This window comes from Sander vitreus, chromosome 14, assembly GCF_031162955.1.
Source record: "Sander vitreus isolate 19-12246 chromosome 14, sanVit1, whole genome shotgun sequence".
In the NCBI taxonomy this organism is placed as follows: Eukaryota; Metazoa; Chordata; class Actinopteri; order Perciformes; family Percidae; genus Sander; species Sander vitreus.
Window position 1 is genome coordinate 8788106 of NC_135868.1, and position 21474 is coordinate 8809579.

The window sequence follows — 21474 nt, forward strand, 5'->3', positions numbered from 1 at the left end:
GCAAGATGTCTGAGAGAACTCTCCCCCTGGTTTTCATTAATCTTGGTGGAGAGATGCTTTATATTCTGGACCAACGCCTACACGCTCTCAACACATCTGATGACAATTCAGAGAAAGGTAGAGGTAGCTAGAGAACTCACAGGTTTGGCAGGTGTGTACTGTACGTGTTTAGCACCCAGTCATCCCTCCTCCTGACAAGCTGTAGCTGTCAGATTATAAACTGAACATGTGCAGCTCATATATGTAATACACAACACCAAATCTCAAGTCTATTTTCTTTTTTTCTTACTTTGGAAAACTGACACGGATGCAGGAGTTTGGTCAGAAAATGACAGAAAAAGAGGTATCCATATTTCAGCACATTATTGTTTAGTCAGCTCCTTGTGTCCCTGTAGCAGCGGTGGAATAAGTACTCACATATTATACTTAAAGTAGCAATAGCACAGTGTAGAAATACTGTAGAAATATGTTGTAATTAACAGTCATGCATTTTCATTTGTACTTAGTAAAAGTACAAAAGTATTAAAATATAGCATATACTTAAAGTACCAAATGGAAAAGTACTCATTATGCAGAATGGCCCATTTTTTAATAATGTCTATTAGTCTCTATTATTGGATTATAATTGTTGATACACTAAATGTGTACATCACTTTAATATTGCACCTGGTCTCAAGACTGGCGACAGAGTGCAGGAACTGCATTTTTTGGGCCTTATTTTAACATTAAACAACTTTTTTCCCGTTGCTTCTGTATTACTGTTCTCTGCTTTTGTAAAGCAGTCTCCCAATGAGGACAACCAGCTATAGTAACAATGCATTAACAATAAAAACAGGCTCTTCTGTGCGGTTTAATTGCATGACCTAAAATAGCAAATTCTAAGCAGAATTAACCACCTTTCTGTTTCTGTCTCTTCCCCACTTATAGTTATGAATGACATTGTTGGGACCATGTTTGGTAAAGACTTTATGGATGAACTTCTCAAACCTCAGCAGCTGTATTCTCACAGGACCATGAAAACAGTGCTAACTCGGTTAGCGCATGCCTCTATCATGAGGCTGAACCCGGCCAGCATGGACAGGGTATGTAAATGATGATAGAAATAGACGTTTTAAAACCATTTTTGTTTTCTTTTAAAGTGTTAACATATCTAAAACCAAGTTCTTTCAATCCATGCCGAATAATTGTACACTAGCCTATATTGAAGGTGTGTGGCTATGCTTGCAAGGCCGCCCTGTCTTATTTTCCAGGATTTTACCAGGTAAAATCTTAAAGTTTTAATGGTTTAAATTGTTTAAAGTCAATTCAAGTTTTCAAGAGAGTCAAGCCTCAAAATACATCAGCCCTCAAGGGTTCATTTTTGTATCTCATGTCCAAATCTTAACTCTACAGCTTTTATACTTGTTGCAATTTGAAAAAGATGTAGAGAAAATTGGGTAACTTTATTTGAAGGGGTGTGCATAAGACTGACATGACACTGTCATTAATATGACATGGCAACTGTCAAGTGTCATTCGGTAAATTATGACACTTTTAATGCGAAGTTAGCATTATCCGAGATGTCTTTGTCATGACAACTTGACATTAACGAAGTCAACAATCTCTGTTATGACAACTTGACATTAACCTAGACAACATAACCTGTCATAAATATGTCATGACAGGCCCAATTATCAAACTTTTAATAAACTATTTAGCTTCATGTATTAACATTACATTAAACTGTCATTAAGAGGTTGTTTTATACTGTACATTGGCTGTCATGAGAGCATTATGAATATTTTTCCTTGACCTCAAGTAAAGTGAAACAATTTGGACCTGTCATGAAGTTTGATTTCATTATCAAATGCTTATATTATGGTGTCATGAATAATAACCATAACCTCAAGTAAAGTGAAACCATTTGGACTTGGTATTAAGATGTCTTAAAAGTTATAAGACCAGTTTGACGACAGTGAATGCAGTAACGAGGTGAATTATTGAGTTTTGGACTTGTTACTAACTTTAGTTAGCTGCCGTTAGCTGTAACGTAACAGCTGTCCAATTAGCTAGCTGACTCTGGTCCTGGGCTGCAAAGAGCTAAACCCGGAAAGAAAACCATCTCGGTAACGGTGCATTTCCTGCATGGATGTTGTATTAAAACCATTGACATATATATATAATGGACCAATAGATCCCGTTGCTCTGGACGGAGACCAGTGAAGGATATTAGAAGCACTTTTCCGGTGATGGCTGAGTGTTACTGTGCAGCCTCCAACTGAGCTTGAAGACGTAAATGTGACGTGAGCAACCTGTCTGAAAGTTGTAAGTCTTCTGGTAGCTGTGCCAAGAGAAATCTCAATCATTCCCAATCTTGCAGAAACGGAGAGCGTAGGTATATGTAAGGAGATAACATAGACACAGGCTAATTAGTGCTAACTAAAATGCTAGTTAACATTAGTAATTACACTTAAACAGCTAATGTGAGACAAAACTGCCTGCACCCTTCTCCTTTACTGTACGGTAATTTCTCTAGTGTGCGACAGTAAGTCGCGTTGTAATGACACAATCGTTAGCCTATTTTTACAAAAACGTCTGCTACGGAGCCATAACGTGAGGTACAAGGTAATGGAGCCTTTTATACATTGTCGTGTTTCTTTAGAAATAAACAATGGACAAATAGAGTCTTTAAACGCTTCAGATGTAAAGTTATTTGCTGTCAAAGTGACGTCAAAATGAATGGCGCCATAGGAGCTACCAAGGGGGTAAGCTTCTCCTTGGACTGCAAACCTCCTATGGTGCCATTTTGATGCTAATAAGCCATCACCTCCCGTGTCGTTAGCATTCCATTGACTGCCATTCATTTTGACATCACTTTGACTGCAAATAACTTTATCTGATTCAGACGAGCGAGTGAAGTCTCTCCTTGAGCTCAGAAGCAAATCCACAACAAAAGCCATTCTTTCACTTCTGAAATAACATAAAATGTTCTGCACGTAGCCTAGCTAGGCCTACTGTAGGTTTTGGTGTATAAAAGTAGTATGTTAAATGCAATTAGGTCGAGCAGACAGTCCGAAACATTACAAGCTCGCCTCGGCTGGCTCGGCTCGCAGACAACTCATGAGTTGCCGACAACTCACAAGTCCTCGATGACTCATGAGTTGTTGATGACTTGTGAGTTCTCGCGGGAGTCAGTCAATCCCGCGTATCAGCCGGCTACGTTGTTATGAGTGGATCTGATTCAGACGAGCGAGCATAGCGAGCGAGTGAAGTCTCTCCTCAAGCTCAGCAAATCAACAACAAAAGCCATTCTTTCACTTCTGAAATAACATACAATGTTCTGCACGTAGCCTAGCTAGGCCTACTGTAGGTTTAGTGTATAAATGTAGTATGTTAAAATGCAATTAGGGCGGGCAGACAGGCCGTAAGCTCACCTCGCCGACAACTCATGTTTTTTTTGTCTTCAAAAAACTTTATTATTCAATTACAGATACACATACACATTGAAAACATTAAATGCATACATACATACATGAAAAAGGGGCGCATGGAATTTACATTAAAGAGGTTGTAAGTCATTGTGAATGTTCAGAGTCCGGATGGCTTTCTTATTTGTCAGTCCTATTAAAGTTTCAAAATATAATTTCATGTCATTTTTAAATGAATATTCGGTTTTCTTTCAGACCATTTACATTCATGGATATAACGTTTTCCAAACAAAATTAAAAGATTCAAAATGAAAACATGGCATTTTATCCAAATCAAAAGCTTGGCTTGGATGTAGCATACAATACTGACTCAAGTGACTCGCACAACCCGGATCAGTTTAGCGAGTGACTCAGAATAACCCGAATCCTTAAAAGGAATCGAGTTTGCCAGGCCTACCGAGGAGAAGCTTACCACCTTGATTAAAACTGGCCTCCTCCGTAAGTCTCGGAGGCTGTTTTTAGCCCAGCTTAACGCACATTGGTTACTGTAAACGCTAATCATAGCTGCAACGCGACAAGTCCCTCCCTACTCGTTGCCTTCGTTAGTTTGATTGGTTAGGTTTAGGCATTAGGAGTGAGATTGGTTAGGGTAAGAATAGTTTGGCCAATCATAGGCCGTGTAGGGCGGGACGTGTCTTCACCATCAAATTCGCTTCGTCGTTAACGGAGCTTTTGGTGTCGGTGACCACGGCTAGACGAATGGGACCAAATACAGCGGAGGCCAGTTTTTCGACTGGGAATACACTACCGAGAGGGTTTTCTTTCCGGGTTTGGCTCTTAGCAGCCCTGGGCTGAGTCAACTAATTTAACAGCTGTACAGCTAACTGAATTCACTAGCTAGCTAACTACAGTTAGCGGTTACTGTAGTAAGCTGCATTCACTGTCGTCAAACTGGTCTTATAACTTTTAAGACATCCTATAAGTCCAAATGGTTCCACTTTACTTGAGTTTATGGATCTTATTAATGACACCGTCATATAAGCATTTGATGATGAAATCAAACTTCACGACAGGTTCAAATTGTTTCACTTTAGTTGAGGTCAAGGAAAAATATTCACGACACAATTATAATGCTCTCATGACAGCCAATTAATAAAACAACCTCTTAATGACAGTTTAATGTAATGTTAACACACAAAGCTAAATAGTTTATTAAAGTTTGATAATTGGGCCTGCCATGACATATTTATGACAGGTTATGTTGTCTAGGTTAATGTCAAGTTGTCATAACAGAGATTGTTGTCTTCGTTAAAGTCAAGTTGTCATGACAAAGACATCTCGGACAATGCTAACTTTGTATTAAAAGTGTTTTTAATAATTTACTGAATGACACAATGACAACAGTCATGAACACAAAATGACTCCATGTTCATGACAGATGTTATGTCACAATAATGACAGTGTCATGTCAGTCTTACGAACACCCCTTCAAATAAAGTGTTACCGAAAATTGTAGTATGGAAGAAAAAAAACATAGGTTTTGTTTGATTCCAGGGGTGGCATATCCTTGAAGTTTATACCTTCTTTCTTTCCCCCCTGTAGCTTTACGAGCTGATGGTCATGGCATTCAAATATCAGGTCTTGCTTTGTCCACGGCCTAAAGACTTGCTGCTCATCACTTACAATCACATAGATACCATCAGGGAATTTGTAAAAGACACTCCTGTGGTCGGGAACAAAGTGGACGAGACACATAGGAAGATCATTGAGGTATATTGAGAGAGGTTATTTAAATCAACCTTTAATTATCATATTTTGTTACTGAATGCTTTAATCACATTACCCCAGGATGCAGTAGTCTAGTCTGTACAATAAGTTACTACATACTGTATACTGGATTCCAGCTGTCAGTTTGTATCACCTGTGTGACCTGTTTTTGTTCTTTTAGATATACTCATCTTTACCAGAGGGTGAATTCCAGCTTCTCAGACAAACATTGCTCATATTTTTTCAAGACATGCATATTCGCGTGAGTCCTCTGCTTTTTTTTTTTTAATTCATCCTTCCATACGGTGAGATGAAAATATTATTTTATAGTTTTATTTCCTTCTCTTAGGTGTCACTTTTCCTCAAAAATCAACTCCAAAATCCCAATGGACGTTTTGCCCTGTCGACATCAGGCCCAGTGCCTTATGGGATGGATGTTCCAGGGCTTATTAGGTAGGTAGATAACAAACATGGCTTTGAATGTGTCCTGATAATTAGAAATCTGAGATCTGTGACATACAGAGTGCTGTTGGATAACGTAACATGATCCAGTCCTGCCCTGCTTTTCTAGCTAGCATCTAGATTCCACTAGCATTCAACAACTACAGACTGAAATATCGTGACAAATACTACATAGATTTTGTAATTTGGTACAGACATACAAAGTCCCCAGAGTATGAATCCTAATAACTTTGGTGATCTTCCGACTTTTTATCACGCACCACCAAGAGGCCAAAGTATTCAATTAACAAGTGAAATATCTCCACATCTACAAGATGGATTGGAACACAATTTGGTACAGACATTAATGCCCCTCTCAGGATGAATTGTAACAACTTTGAGGAGTCCTTAACTTTTCAATCATTACCATTTGTCTAATACTTCCCATCGGCCTCCGCTGTACGTTTTTGCATATTTTGTTACTTTAATCATACATTTAAAACCCATTTAGCCTACAAAATGGACAGCGTGTTTCAGCTGACAATAAAAAACACAATTAAACTGATGGTTAATGTCTCCGCTTCTTTACTTGGAAAACTGAATATTTCATTTCTAATAAATCTGTTCTTTTTCAAATTTATCGAACGTATATTTCTTTTTATGAGCAACTAGACAACAATTTATTTGATTTGGATACTAGCAAAAGTAGCCATTTACTCAGGGTAACTGTCCATAACCTTGTATGCGCAAGGAGTTTCACAACTAATATAAACCTACCTTACCTTTACACACCAATAATTTTTTTCTAGCCCGAGTGTTGGACATTATTTACAAACAATTTAACACTTGACCTCCATTGGCACCAGTTGTGCTGCTTGTATGACGCAACTGCAAAGGCTCCACTGACAAGCGTACATGTCTAAATTTTAAACTGCTTATAAAGGAATCTCTCAATATTCCAGAGTGTCATCATCTGCTTCTTGTTTCCACAGGACATTTGACAGAAAGGGCAGAGAAGTGAGACGAAGTGAGTTCCCCACAGGAGGAAGTTACACCAGCCCCATCAGAAAGGGATGTTTTGAACTGCACGGAGACAGAGTCATCAGACTGGGCATGAACATGTAAGTATGAACTGTATGCTACTACAGTGCATATACTTGATCTTACATGGGTAATATGATATATGTGGATTAAAAGATGACAGAGCTGTTTTTTTGTGTTTCATGAATTAAAAAAGGTACACTGTAAATCACCCAGAGGAGACACACACATCCAAGGCTCACTCTGTCAAGGTAATAGTCCCATCAGCAGGAAAAACACAGGTGTAATTAAACTCCTAAACTTTTCATATTGATTTATTTTTATATTACGTGTTCATTTTTCCCTAGCTACACAGTTCCTCAGGCAACAGTACACCTACATTTAAATTAATTTAAATACATTTTACAGCAGAATGGAGCTACAGATTCCAGCAAGCTACCATGCGTTACTCAACTAAAATCTTTATATAAATATATAAGCACAATGCCAGTGATGTAACATAACTACATTTATTCAAGTACTGTAAGTACAATGTGTGGTGGGTACTTGTAATATACTTAATATTCTACTTAATATTCCTAATCCACTACATTTTAAGAAGAAATATTCTACTTTCCACTGCCCTACATTTGTATGAGCTTTGGTTACTAGTTTCTGTGTAAATTAAGATTTTCCATACAAACCATATCATCATCATCATCATCAATAATAATAAAGTTATACAATTTTAAATATTATAACCTTCAAAGGGTTATTTTTCTGTACAAGTTCCTATTGATACTGTAAGTACATATTGGTGATAATCTTGTGTACTTTTACTTAAATAAGATTTTGAATACAAGACTTTTACTTGTAATTGAGTATTTAATTGTGGTATCGCTACTAGGATGTGGATACCTTTTCCATCACTGCACAATTCTCTCAGTCATCTCACATTATGAATCATGCATAACCTTCCTGTACACCTCCACCATCCTGCTGCAGACGGATGACACTCCCAACCTGCTGGCCAAAGAGGAGCTGAACCTGCTGGCTCGTCTAATGGGCAGCATGAAGGCCGACGCCATGCCCAAAACTGAAACTGGCTTTCAGATCAACCTGTTTACTACAGACCAAGAGGAGGAGGAGGCGTGAGTGCTTTTCTTTTTCTTTACTCATTCTCTGCTATTTAATTGACATTATTTCACACCAATATAACTTTATATTTTGGTTAACAGGGAAGCTTCAAGTGGCGCTGAGGAGCCCTTGTTTGGAGTGATAAATATTCAAGCGATGCAGGTAGGGTGATGTAATACTGTGGGCTGTTAACAAGCCAGCTTTTAGTCATAAACTATCTGTCAGCAGCATCTAAACCTGAGAAAGGACTGTCAGCACGTTAAAAACACCAGGCACTGATGGGACACTCCTTATCAGGCTGACATATATTATAATTGATATGAACAAGGACAGAAATAAGTACAGATAAATAGAAAGTAAAAACCCAATGATAAGAGGTATATTAAACTAAAATTATAGAAGTAAAAATAGAAAATATATAAGAGCAATTAAAGATAAAATTACAAGGCAAAAGTGACAGTGAGCTGATTATTAGTAGCAAAGTTAGGAAGGTATAGTAAATGTAAACTGCATAGACTAGAGTAATTTATAATATGATTATACGCACATCACTGGGTTTTATAAATTTGTGAAGAATCGACATGTTTGGAATTTTGTTTGTTTCAGGATGAAGAGGCTGCGACTCAACTGGCTCAAATCGCAGGACAGTTTGCAGAGAGAGAAGAGCAGCCGGAAAATCTCAGCAGCAGCAAAGGAGAAGTCCTGCTGGCCATGATGGACGACCTCTGACCCTGTTGTGTGGTTTCATTTGTTATTTTAACTTCCTCACTCTTTATCTCAGGTAAAATCACATTATCTGTCACTGTGAGTTTCTGTTTAACCTGTAAAATGTGCAGTTGTTGATGTATTCAGTTCTACAACTGGTTGTTTAACATTGAAGTAGATTAGAGAGTATGATAAATATCAAATGACTCCTAAACTATACTATAAATTACTAGCACTTGGAAAAATACTACATGAATGCAGTGCACATTGTAAGTACTGCTATATTTCATTATGTATTTTCTACATAAGTAAATGTTTTAAATAAAGCATTTATTCATATTTTTATGTTTGTGTTCCATTTGTTTTTTAACACGATATAAGACTAAATTAGTTGTTCTGATGCAGGGATTTTGATAAGGATTTACGAGTGTCAGAAATTATTTATATTAATCATTATTTTTTTACTTATTGATCAAATTGCCTTAGGATCTGGAGATTTAGTCAAATATGGTGCATGCATATAAAATTTCCATAAGGATTTCTGAAATACATTTTATTATGCATTATAAATAAACCTCAAGAACCCATCATGAAATATGTTTCATGATTTGATTTATCCCTTGTATTTATTTTGTATATATGCAAGTTTTCCTCGACATAGTATATTTATTGCTGTTTTAACATGATCCTTCTAATCATAATTATGATACATTTAGGGGGAAAAAAATCATACATTATTGTTCTGCAGTTTGATTTTTGAAGCCGCCTGCAGAGGGCGATGTTGTTCTAAATATACGCAAAACCATGAAACGTCATCACGCTGCGCTTAGGACTTCATGCGGGAAAACTTGTTGACTTACCGGTATTCGAACGGTTTATCTCCAATTGCAAAGAGTGTGGTGTTGGTTTTCACATGAAATAAGGATTTAAGTAATCCAGGTAAGTCTAACACACATCATCTAAGAATATAATATACAATGTGTGTTATCTGCTCTGGCGCGCTGCTAAAAGTGAATCTGTCTTGTAATACAACTGGTCATTTTGAGGCGAATGGTGCATAAATGAGTTGAGCTGCATCCTCTGTCCTCCATAAACCTATACCAGTATCATATCTGCCTTAAGAAAGGTTCCTTTTTTGGCTAATTTGACAGAAGAATTAATGTTAGCCCCACAATCAGCTAAATATTAGTAGTAAACATGATTTTACGACTGATAGATACTGATGCTGCTCTTCAAGGCTAGTAGCCCAGTCAATAGTTGATCAATAACGACAGTGTATGTGTTATGAATAAAGGGAACTTTATCAGGATGCATAGTATCCTGGATCCATGAAATAACTGGCCTTTAAAAATATCTTCCTGTATTTTAAGGAAGAACATTTATTTATTTACGATACATTATTCATTCACAAAGAAAATTGGTGTCCTTAAAGATTGGATTTTTCCTCATTTTTTAATTAAGGCATTAAGATCAGTTTCCTAAAGATGATTTTTTTTATTCCTCTTTTTAGTCAACTTTAGCATGGGTGTGCTAACTTCTGCACATGACTGTATATATATTTCATATTATAGTATATATATTTCTTTTGGAGTAATAATATCTTACCTGTTTTCTGTACTGAGCTCCCACAATGACTACCGAGTCGCTTGTGTTCAGTAATAGTGCATCGCCGAAATGCTGATTGACTCTGATTTCTAATTAGTGCTTTATTAAATGCAGGTGTGCCTAAGTCTGTAGTTATTTGTAAAAAGACAGTGCTATCATCAGTTACAATGCAATGCAAGTGCCTAATTAGAAAGATAGAAATGTAGATTTTCAATTTGATCAAGGTAATGTATGACTTAAACCAAATTACTTGCTTGTATTTTATAATTGACATTGATTGAAACTTAAAGTCTACAAATGAAGTATGTTTTAAAGCTTTTCACTGCTGAGGAAAATTACTACTGCAGCTTTCCAACTCTTCTTCAACTATAAGTTGTTTTGATTAGAAGTTTTCATATTTCCCCAGTTTTTGGTTTCTGTTCACTTCAGTTTTACTGCACAGAACCAGAGTCAGTATTAGTTTTCGATGCAGCTTGTTAACAAGGGTTAACAGTGACAGCAGTATTACATATAGCCTAGAGTCTAGGCCCTAGACATATAAAATACATACAATAGACAAACCTCAATAAAACATGTTACACAATAAATAGCAGTGTTGCTAATGACTTGTATGGCAGTAGCTAATCTTCTGCTTGTCTGCCGGTATCCCTGACCTCTGGAGATCCTCTTCACCAGTGTCCATGGAGTCTGAGGGGACTGAATCCCCACTGTCGGGCCTGGTGCCTGTAGCTGAAGTCTTCAACTCCATCCGGGAGCGCACAATCGCAGAGAACAGCATGGTGGTCCTGCTGCAGGGCCTGCAGGGAGAGGTGACCACGGTGGACCTGAGAAACGAGAGCACGGCGCGGGGCCGCGTGGTCAACGTGGACGCATTCATGAACGTACGTCTGGAGGATGTACTGTACCGGGACAGACGGGGTAAGCTCACCCGGATGCAGGACCTGTTTATCACGGGCAGGAACGTCCGCTATGTCCACATCCCAGACCACATGGACATAATGAAGACCATACAGAGCCAGCTGGCCAAGATCCACCGCGTCCGCAACTTTGCCAGTCATGGAGGAGGCAGAAAAGAGTACTCCAAGAAAAAATAAAACTTATTTTCTTTTTCATAGAAGAATACAAAACTCAGTTGGGTACTGCTACTTTAAGACAACCATCAATTTTCTTTTCTCCAGATTTGAAGACAAGCATAACACTAGATCAGCAGTTTCCAACCTGAAGGGTCACAAAATGATTCAAGGGATGACAATGAAAAAAAGATTTCAGTTACGCAAAAATACATTGTTTATCTGACTGAACTGCTCACACCTCACGACCTGTGATGAGGGGTCTTAAGCTAAAAGGTTTGGCAATATAGCCTTACTGATTTTTTTTCTAGGGCTGCAACTAACAATTATTTGGATTATTAATTAATCTGCGGATTACAGAATGTCACAATGTCAAATTTCCAAAAGCCCAATGACATCTTGTTATAACTGACAAAACAAAGTTTACAGTGATAAGAAACAGTAAAAGCAGCAAATAAGGACATTTGTGAAGCTGGAACCAGAGAATGTTTTGGCATTTTTGCTGAAAAAATGACAAACCATTAATCGATTATTCAATTGTTAGTAGTAATAGTTTCTTTCAATTGATTAATCATCTTATTGTTGCAGCTCTACAGAAAACAGACATTTTTGATGAACCACTGGACGAGCTAATGAGTTGAACACTGTCTTTGTGTTTTGGTCATTGGGTTTGAAGTTTGTAAAAGTTTTGTAATTGACACAATAGAGCCATCCATTTATTTTGAAGAAGTAATATTAATATTAAGTAGTAACTATTTTTTTGTAATACAGATGGGAATTATGAATAAAGATGCTTATTAACTCATTTGTCTGCTCAAAACATTTCTTTGTTCCATCACGACTGCTTTATTTAAAATCTAATGGAACAGATGACAATAAATCGTGAGTGCGTATGTGGCCCAGAGTGTCAGTGTTTGTGCTCTTGAGCACTACAAAGCCCATCTGTCTGTCTGTGAAGAAAGTTAATAACTGCCCACACGCAGGAAAACAGTCATGATCAATGCCAGTTTGGTGGAGGGAAAAACAAGCAGACGTGTTTTCACAGCTTTCATCTCACAAACATCTCTGCTGCATGCATCAGTGAGCTGTCACTCTCTCCTGTGATTGGTGGTGTGACATCCAAACCGGGCAGGATGGGACTCTGTTTAGCCAATGGAAACAAGCGGAGCGGGGTGAAAGGAAGAGAGTGTTTCTCTTGGAAACTGCCGTCCCAGTGTTCTGCAATATACAAATACGATTGGGAATTTGAGGAATTTGCAAAGGGGTATGTTATTCATACACAGTGTCAGGAAGAGGACAGGTCTGACATAACAGAGGCAGAGGCAGCTGGTGCAGAAAAACCCTGTGCTGTAGATAGATGGGAGTGCATTTACCAGCCATGTCATTTTAAGTGCATTAAATTAAAAAATATTCACACAGGAATGTCCCTCTGTGGTTGGGTCATTGTTTTGGCTGTAGCTTCAGTGTGTTTTTAGGGACATATTTTTCTCTTGACTGCTTAAAAACCGACATGACAGCAGCCCGCATAATGACTGCTTACTGCTTTGCTAAAAACACGACAGAGTGCCACATCAACACTCACTAAACTCAGAATAGCACAGGCTCAACCGCATAAACAATTCTTTTACAAGACAAAACCCGGCCTGGGTCAGTGTCTCAGACTTCACCAGTGGTCAAAGAAGTAATCAGATACTGTACTTAAGTAAAAGTACCAATACAACAATGTAAAAATACTCCATACAAATGAAAAGCCCTGCATTCATTTTCATACTTAAGTAAAATGTATTTAAAGCACTAAAAGTGAATGTACTTTACTTAAGTACTGTACTCAAGAACAATTCTGAAGTACTTGTACTTCACTTGAGAATTTGTAGGTTATTTCTACTCCACTACATTTCTGAGGGAAATATTGTACTACTATATTTATTTGCATATTCAGATTAATAATACATAATATAATCAACAATTAAATTGTGTTATTATATCAACAAGATGTTATTGATCCCCTGGGGGAAATTCACAAGCTACCCAGCAGTATATAAAGTTTTATATTTATATATATATATATATATATATATATATATATATATATATACACACACATATGTACTTTTGTAGTTTTACTTAAGTAAAATTTAAAATGCAGGGCATTTACTTGTAAGAGAGTATTTCTGCACTATACTATTGCTAATTTTTTCTAATATTTGAGTACTTCCAAAACAGAATAGTAGAAGTATAAATTGGCATAAAATGGAAACGCCTAATACAAAATTGTACTTGATTACAGTACAGAAGTTAATGTACATTCCACCTCTGGACTCCATCACACAGCAGCACCTGCTGGCTCCACTGTTTAGTTATTAAACTCAGTTAGAGACACAAACTGCACTGCTGAGGTCTTTTTTTCTCCTCCCCCGACGCTTAAGATTAAAATACAAAGAGCTCAATTAATCCACCAGCCCCCAAAGGCACCGCGGCCCGCTGCCCATGGCAGCCGACTAGCTATTTCCTGTCCCACCCTTCTGGCTTAACAGTGAACAGACCTCACTCTGGTGCGTTTGTGGCCAGCAGAGGAGAGATCACCTCCCATCTGGACAGTAGTGTGGCTCAAATCTGCACAGAGGCAGAATAACTCCCGTAAAGGGTGATTTCTATAAAAGTGTCGACTTTAGTGTGGTTTATCATCATTTTGTGGCTTTTATTTTGGAGTCAGCTGCCAGTGGTACATGCATGAGTTTGAGTTATCTCTCAGGAAAAGGAAACACCTCCTTCTCAACACATGTGATGACCGTTTCTGGCTGGTCCTCCTCCTCTAAAGGATGACAGGGAATGGATCATAGTGGAGGGCTGCTCCCTCTCCAGCAGCTACATCAGCTCCTCTGTCACGAACACTGAGTGACCAACAACCTCTAACTGCTCCTACGTCCAAATTATGGGATCTTATCTAAGTGTTGACAGACAAGGCTCAAATTTGGATCTAAATTCTTTGTTTTTTTTAGTGGAAACCTTGTGTTAGTCAAGCTGTGCAGTTCTCATCTGGGACCAAGGTGAGTGATAATTCAAGATGACGATTATCTTTTAGTCTTTTACTTATGACACATTTTTTTATGTGAAGCATGCAAATTACAACTTTAAACATTTTTACATTTTCACAAGGATCCTGCTTAAATATACTGCTGTTTCTTTGCTGTCAGGCAATAAACAAGGCAACAAACATAGTTTATTAGTAGGGCCTGCACCATGTTCTTTATAATACCGCAGACCATAAAATCCTTTATAGGTGTAGTAGCTACAAAGCCCAAAATCATCAACACTTTGAATATAAATTTGAAGAGAAAACCCAGCTTCTTTCATGTATTTTTTTTTATAGTTTTATCCACTTTCACTGTGCTAGATGAAAGTATTTTTGACAGTCACTCCAGTAAATATTTGGTGGACTACTGTAAAACAACAAGTCTTATTTTCAATGGTTTCAGGTTTCATCTTTTGACTTAAACAGGATTATCTAGGCAGGAAGTGTGGGAGGGTTGAACGGGAGTGCATTTTATGGGGTTACATAAACAGCTACAGCTGCCGGGCTTTGCATGTGTATAGTTAAGTTGAGAAGTTATTGGACTTGTCTGGAAATGTTAGGTGTTAAATCTGTCTGCAAGAGACTGCGGTGGCTGTAAAAAAAAAAAAAGGACATTTGTCTCTCTCTGGTATTTGTATTGTGCTCCCAGCTCGGGCAAACTTCACCACAAACTTCCTGCTTCAGGCTGTCATGAAGTTCTGTGGAGCTCTGCATACATTATATGTATCTTAGTGTTAATCTGCAAGTGAGAGAACAGATGAAGAGTGTGAACATGCTTCTGCTAGGGCACAATAGTGTTGTTTGTCCAACTGTGGCACTGCGAAACGTCTTATCCTTTCTGTCTATAATTAATTCCTACAAATCTTTTAAAACAAGTTAAAGTGTCAGTGAAGTGATGTAATTTTAGACGTTTTCAGACATCAGCTTGAAATTTGACAAAATAAGACCGGCAACTGCACTACACTCAATGAAAATTAAACTTAATTTTGCAAAGAAAAAAGTAAATTTACATTGGAAACAAGTAGAAATATTTTTACTGCACAAGCAGACTGTTATTAAAAGAAAATAATATTTGTGCTTTCTTTTCTTACCGAGAGGTAGATTTGAACATCGATACCATTCTCTGAATGAAGAGTGGTATTAATCTTCTCATGTAACTCTCCACAAGAAAGTGAATATATCTCAAAATGTAACCTATTCCTTTAAAGACTCAAACTACAAAAAAATACGACTTGATGAAAAGGCCATAACTGTAGGGTAATAAATGCTACAAGTTTGATCAACAGTCTGATCGGTGGGCATGTAGAAGTCCTTAATTAAAACAAACACTGTTTGACTTTAAACGAGCTGAAGCAGAAACTAAATTGTCCACTTATGTTGTTAAGGTCTGGAGGCCGCAAATTGAGGGTTCAGATGGAGTCATGCCTCTTCGGTCTGTGAGTCAAATGCCGAACAGAAGGCAGTGCTGATCGAGACCCACCAGTTCCCATGAGTCAGCAGCCACCATAGAGACGACCACTGTAATTGCCCTCTTAAAAAAAGAAAAAAGAAAGCCTTTGAGCGTGCACACAGTCTGCCAAGAGTCACCAGGATAAAGATCAGGGTGGGAGAGAGACTCAGGCCCCCCCAAATGGCAGCAATTTGAGCAGGGCATGATTTCGTTCTCCCTGGAGAGAAAGCACCAGAAAGAACAACATTCGGCTCCCACGCACATTGTTGTTGTAATGACAGGGAATGTGAGGGGGTGGGAAATATCAGTCACCATGTTTACATCAAGCTTTACTGTAACTGTGGGACCATCTGTGACAATCCCCAGTAGAAAGTAGTTCCAATGGGGTCTGTCAGTTATCCACAGTAATTAGGGCCAGGGACAGGAAAGGGATGTCAATGTCCGTATGTCGGTAGGTCAGTCCACCACTTTGGTCCAGACTGAAATATCTCAACAACTATTGGATAGATTGGCATTCATGTTTCCCAGAGAATGATTCCTACTGACTTTGGTGATGCCATGACTTTTATACTAGCACCACCATGAGGTTGACCTTTCTGGTTTTAAGTGAAATGTCCCGATAACTACTGGATGAAATTTACTATAAACATTCATGTCCCCCAAAAGAAGAACTGCAATAACATTGGTGATTCCTCTGACTTTTCATCAAATGCCAGTATCAGGTTAATATTTTTAGTTTGTCCAATACCTTTAGAACTACATTCCCATAAGCCTCAGCTGTCTTTGAGTTTAGTGCTAATGAGCATTATCATGCCAACACTTAACTAAGACAGTAAACATTATACCTGATAAACATCGTAAGCATTGTTGAGGTGACTGTTCTTGCCGGTACAGTAGACAACAATAAATTATTTTGTTAATAGCTGGAGTTTCCATGTGAAATTTGTTATGTGACTTGTTTTCTGTGGGGAAAAAAAGAACAAAAAAAAAAACATTTGCATGATGCTGGGAAAGAGCCTCCTCAGGCACTAATGTCATAAATATAAACATCCGACACACCAGACACAGAGGGCCTCATGTAGCTGTCTCACCGCAGGCCTGAGTGTAAAACACTTATGAGGAACACAATGTCCTCGTCTACTGACCTCTGACCCCAGTTTAGATCACAGGAATGATGGGTGGGGAACATTTTGTTAGGCTTTGGTTATCTTTTGGATGAGCTCAGACTTCCCTAGTGGGTTTAAAAATGACACTATATTTTATTATATCAGATTGAACGTACAGGACTGACTGTCTCCTTGTGTTTTTTTGGTGACAGGATCTGTGTTGGTGTTGGAGTTCAGTGTGTAACAGAAAGTCCTGGAGATGGTAGATATTTGAACCCACAGTGAACCAGGATGGAGCCTGTTAAGAGAGACATGGAGCTGCTTAGTAACAGCATGGCGACCTACGCTCACGTCAAAGGTAAAAACCTCAATGTGTGTAACTGTGATTCTCAACCTGGAGCTCAGGGCTCCATCAATGAAAACTGTGGAACATGAATCTGTGGAGTCACCAGATGATTACTAGTGTAGGAAATATAGAGAAAAAAAACGTTCTTGCCAAATACTGTATACTTTTTCAGGCCTCTAAAAATGTTTAAAGGAAATACACTTCCTAAATATAAAGCTACCACCAGTAGCCACATAGCTTAGCTCAGCAGAAAGACTGGAAACGGGGGGGTGTAGTCTTTCATTGCCAGACCTTCCTCCACAGCGCTGCGGAGGAGGGTCTGGCTAGTCCACACATCATTCCAGGATGGGAGAAAAATGTACTCTGGTTTATTGGCATTTCTTTAAACCAATCACAATCGTTTTGGGCAGCGCTAAGCGCCGAACACAATAACGGTGCCTCTGTAAAATAGCCTCGAGAAGGAACTTGTTTTGGTGGAACATGCGCTTGTTCAAAAGTTGTTTTAGTCGTGCAACAGAAAACTCAGATTGGACAGTTAGTCTAGCTAGCTGTCTGGATTTACCCTGCAGAGATCTGAGGAGCAGTTAACCATAGTCCTCATACTTCCACCGGAGTTTAGAATGCCAACACAAAGAAAGCGGAAGGTGACGGACATCAGGCGGAATTTCAGGCGGCACCTGAACAATCCTGGGAGTGGAACGTCATCGATATAGACTAGAGTCATGGCAACCTTATAGTAACAACAAAACCACAAGCTGTCCTTTTTTACACTTTAGCTTTTGTACTAAAAAGTAACAAATAATTACAACTGTCAAAGAAATGTAGTAAGTAAAAAGTATAATATTTCCCTCTCAAATGTAGTGGTGTAGAAGTATAAAGTAGCACAAAATGGGAATTCTCAAGTAAAGTACAAGTACCCAAATTGTACTTAAGTACAGTACTTGAGTAAATGTATAAAATGACTTGGTACTTACTGTTGTCGAGGTCATATCAAACTCGTCCATTGTGTTTCTCTGCCCACACAGCCAATCCAGAGAGCTTCGCCCTCTACTTCATGATGGGCGTCTGTTTCGGCCTGCTCATGGCACTGTGCCTCCTGGTGGCTGGCATCGCCTGCAGGACTCGCCGCCACAGCAGACCTCCCCCTTCCCCCGAAAGGAGACAGCTGAAGGAGTCCAGCGAGGAAGAGGAGGATGAGGATGAGGAGGACATCGCGGAGGAAGATGGGGAGGGGGCGGAGATCCCTAAAGTGACAATGGGGCCCATGAGTGATCGCAGCAGCCAGTCTAACGGGACTCTGAGGAGCGTGAACGTGTTTGCGTCAGCTGAGGAGCTGGAGAAGGCGCGACGTCTGGAGGAGAGAGAACGAATAGTCAGGGAGATCTGGAGGAACGGGCAGCCGGACATTCTGGTCACAGGGACAGGGACTATTGGACGAGTGCATTACCACTAACAGACACTTTGAGTAAAGATCCACCTCACTGAATGCAAAAGGCAGGACTGATTTTTGGGGCGACCCAAAGTGTTTGATATTAAAATAAGGGACTGTACGAAAATGATTGGGGTGGTGAGAGGGACTGATGATATGTTTCTTACTTTTTCAAAACCAAAGCCCTCCCCAGGGTCATTCATGTTTAAACCCTCCTTTTGATTTACAAACAAGATTAAAAAAAATAATATAACTGTTAAATTAGTCCAACTTCTTTAATTGTGGACCCCAATTTAAACCCTAAAATATCACCTGAACTTCTAATGTGCACATGAATATAACACTGAGCGACACAGAGACTTAACTGTTGTCCTCTACATACGGCATAAAGAAAAGTTAAATAAAATAAAAAATGTAAGAAAGAAATAGCCTTCCCCTTTTCTGACCCCCTCTCTCCCCTAATGACTTTCGTACAATCCCTAAATAAATAAGACATTATGATATAAGTAATCATGTGAGAAAATACACACAAAATATGCAATATATTTATGATATTTTTCAATAAATTTTTAAAACTTGGTTCAATGTTAGGAAATGTAATTTCAGCTCTAGTGATATAGGAAGAAGCTGTTTGTCCTGATTAAAAAGGGCATTGTGTGTGTGTGTGTGTGTGTGTGTGTGTGTGTGTGTGTGTGTGTGTGTGTGTGTGTGTGTGTGTGTTGGGGGGGGGGTGGAGGAGCATTATGAATTAAAAAGAGATATTGGGGGAAAAAACATAGTGAAATAATATAAAATAACATTATATAACAATGAGCTGAGTTTCAAAAACGTTTTTAATTATTTTACAATGTCAGTGTATTTTGTCTGTATACATTTATGTGAATATTCTTATTCATCTATTTAATATTGAACATTTTGTATCAAATTGACATAAAACAGATTTTGTATGCAGCATATTTGGCTTCATCTGTATTTTACCATATCTTTGCGATGTGAATCAATAAAAGTTTAACCACTTTTTCAATCAATAACGGGACATATATATAGCTATATATATATATATATCACTGGGTAGCAGTGTGATTATTTGTCTGTCAAACAATGTGTTTATTTGCTTTCTTGCCGATTGCCGATTTTATTACATGAGAAAATCGCTACCACACTGTCTGTATGCTAGCTAAGTAACGTTATGTAATTAGCTATCTAAAGTATTAACGTTAGCGTTAGCTGGAGCCGAGAGCATGGATGTATTAAGAGAACGCAGAGAGACGGTTAGCTAACCTTAGCACAAACACTGAAAACACGTAGAAATTGCTAGCCTGTTTCTGTCTAAAGGCAGAGAAGTTTTAGAAAAATCGTATTTGTAATAATATGTTCTAATTGTTATGAAGCATCTTTGCTTAAGAGGTAACAGGCACTTCCAAGTGTAAAAAGTATAGGTAAAAAGCACAACTTGTGATGTTGTCGTTACCGTGACGTTGCCACGCAACCCGGGGAGACTCCACGAATGTACTGGTCCCGCTCAAACAATGCTAAAAATTCTCTGTGTTCCAGCTTCTAAAATGTAAAGATTATCTTATTTCTTATTCTTATATATATATATATATATATATATATATATATATATATATATATATATATATATATATATATATATATGATAGTAAATAGAATATGTTTATGTTTTGGATTGTACTAATTTATGTTTTGAACTACTCAGGGAAATGTTTTACATTTTTAAAGTTGCTTGATTTGTCCAACCAACAGTCCAAAATCGCAAATAATATTAAATTTGCAATTAAATTTAAAGAGAAAAGCAGCAAATCTTCAAATTTCATAACTTGAATCAAAGAAGGTCTGGCCTTTTATTTGATACATTACTTGAACAATTAATCAAATAATAAAATTGTGTTGTAGTTTTTTGACTTTTTATTCAAGAAAATAATCTGTAGGCTATATTAATCAAGCTATATTGATTATTTGCAGCCCTGGTGTTAAACTTCTCCCATAGATGCAGCTTCATGGTGGGCTAATCTTAGCAGAGAAGTCAAATTCCCACAGAAAACCTTCCAGTCTTTTCCCAGCCTTTACACTGGCTTGTGTCTCTGACCCCATCATTTCCTGTGCTTCCCTTTTCACAATTCACAGTACCCTCCCTCCCAGTTTCAGCTACAACACTGCAGCTCTCTCTGCTGAAGACTTGTCTATTTAGTGGCTATGAAAGAGCCATTTACCTCAGCCGTACTGTAGATGTTACCAATGCAGAGCTTCCCCAAGTGAATCCAAGCAATGTTCCAGTAGACAGTCTATTTTCTGTTGGCTGAATTTTCCTCCTCTGTCCATGAAAAGGCTCTTTATGTTACAACTGCAGTATAGCTTGTGTCCAGTGTCCGTTAAGTGGCACTGAATGCAACACTCTCAATACAGACAAAATGAGACACTCATGACTTGATGGTGTGTGCTCATTTTGTGACAAATTCACACTTGTTTGTGTTCTCAGAGGCCCGGCCCTCTTTATCAGCTCAAAAAACATATGTAACGTTGTCTCACCACCTTCGTACTTCATGAGATATGCTTAGAAACATGACTTTGAATTGATTTGTTTCAGACACCCCTGCTTTAAATCAGGTCAGTATGTGGAGCTGAAAGCAGATGTGACTGCCTGATAAGCAGAGGTGGTATTAAGATTGTTTACATTACGTACTTAGTAAAAGTAGCAACGCCACAATTTCCAAACATAATTCACAAAGAAAGAAATGTCCAGAATGTAACGGGCATTATTCACTAATTTCTGGTTACAGACAAAGAATAAAATTGATTGAATCATTAGTTGCAGCTTTAAAATGCTCTATGGTTATTTAGTATTTTGTCACTTTAATCAAATGTAGGCATTAGTGACCAGTTTGTGGCAAAGCTAA

The 21474-nt window shown here is 38.2% G+C and overlaps 3 protein-coding genes across 4 annotated transcripts; all 3 read left to right on the forward strand.

The window, feature by feature from the left end:
- The first annotated feature begins 5 nt into the window (after positions 1 to 5).
- Positions 6 to 8822, forward strand: oscp1a (organic solute carrier partner 1a). The gene is made up of 11 exons (XM_078268484.1): positions 6 to 117; positions 314 to 343; positions 928 to 1082; positions 5010 to 5177; positions 5356 to 5436; positions 5524 to 5627; positions 6608 to 6736; positions 6853 to 6907; positions 7641 to 7786; positions 7874 to 7934; positions 8379 to 8822. Exons 1-11 carry the CDS (start codon positions 6 to 8, stop codon positions 8499 to 8501), a joined length of 1164 nt encoding a protein of 387 aa, XP_078124610.1. The 3' UTR covers positions 8502 to 8822.
- A 486-nt stretch (positions 8823 to 9308) lies between these two features.
- Positions 9309 to 11957, forward strand: lsm10 (LSM10, U7 small nuclear RNA associated). Of its 2 annotated transcripts, none has more exons than XM_078268394.1 (2): positions 9309 to 9416; positions 10744 to 11957. In XM_078268394.1, exon 2 carries the CDS (start codon positions 10763 to 10765, stop codon positions 11174 to 11176), a length of 414 nt encoding a protein of 137 aa, XP_078124520.1. In that variant the 5' UTR covers positions 9309 to 9416; positions 10744 to 10762; the 3' UTR covers positions 11177 to 11957. The 2 variants fall into 2 exon arrangements, with proteins under 2 accessions (XP_078124520.1, XP_078124521.1); XM_078268395.1 differs by having other exon boundaries at positions 10758 to 11957.
- Positions 11958 to 13712: 1755 nt separating this feature from the next.
- eva1bb (eva-1 homolog Bb (C. elegans)) lies at positions 13713 to 18789 on the forward strand. Its single transcript, XM_078268065.1, has 3 exons — positions 13713 to 14199; positions 16994 to 17139; positions 18153 to 18789. Exons 2-3 carry the CDS (start codon positions 17073 to 17075, stop codon positions 18578 to 18580), a joined length of 495 nt encoding a protein of 164 aa, XP_078124191.1. The 5' UTR covers positions 13713 to 14199; positions 16994 to 17072; the 3' UTR covers positions 18581 to 18789.
- The last annotated feature ends 2685 nt before the right edge of the window (positions 18790 to 21474 follow it).

Bases quoted from the DNA above. Each gene is read 5' to 3' on its own strand.
- oscp1a (XM_078268484.1), top strand. From the start codon at position 6: ATGTCTGAGAGAACTCTCCCCCTGGTTTTCATTAATCTTGGTGGAGAG. The intron at 5,437-5,523 runs GTGAGTCCTCTG...TCCTTCTCTTAG, and splicing joins TTCAAGACATGCATATTCGC to GTGTCACTTTTCCTCAAAAA. The intron at 6,737-6,852 runs GTAAGTATGAAC...GAATTAAAAAAG, and splicing joins ATCAGACTGGGCATGAACAT to GTACACTGTAAATCACCCAG.
- eva1bb (XM_078268065.1), top strand. From the start codon at position 17,073: ATGGAGCCTGTTAAGAGAGACATGGAGCTGCTTAGTAACAGCATGGCG. The intron at 17,140-18,152 runs GTAAAAACCTCA...CTGCCCACACAG, and splicing joins GACCTACGCTCACGTCAAAG to CCAATCCAGAGAGCTTCGCC.
- lsm10 (XM_078268394.1), top strand. From the start codon at position 10,763: ATGGAGTCTGAGGGGACTGAATCCCCACTGTCGGGCCTGGTGCCTGTA.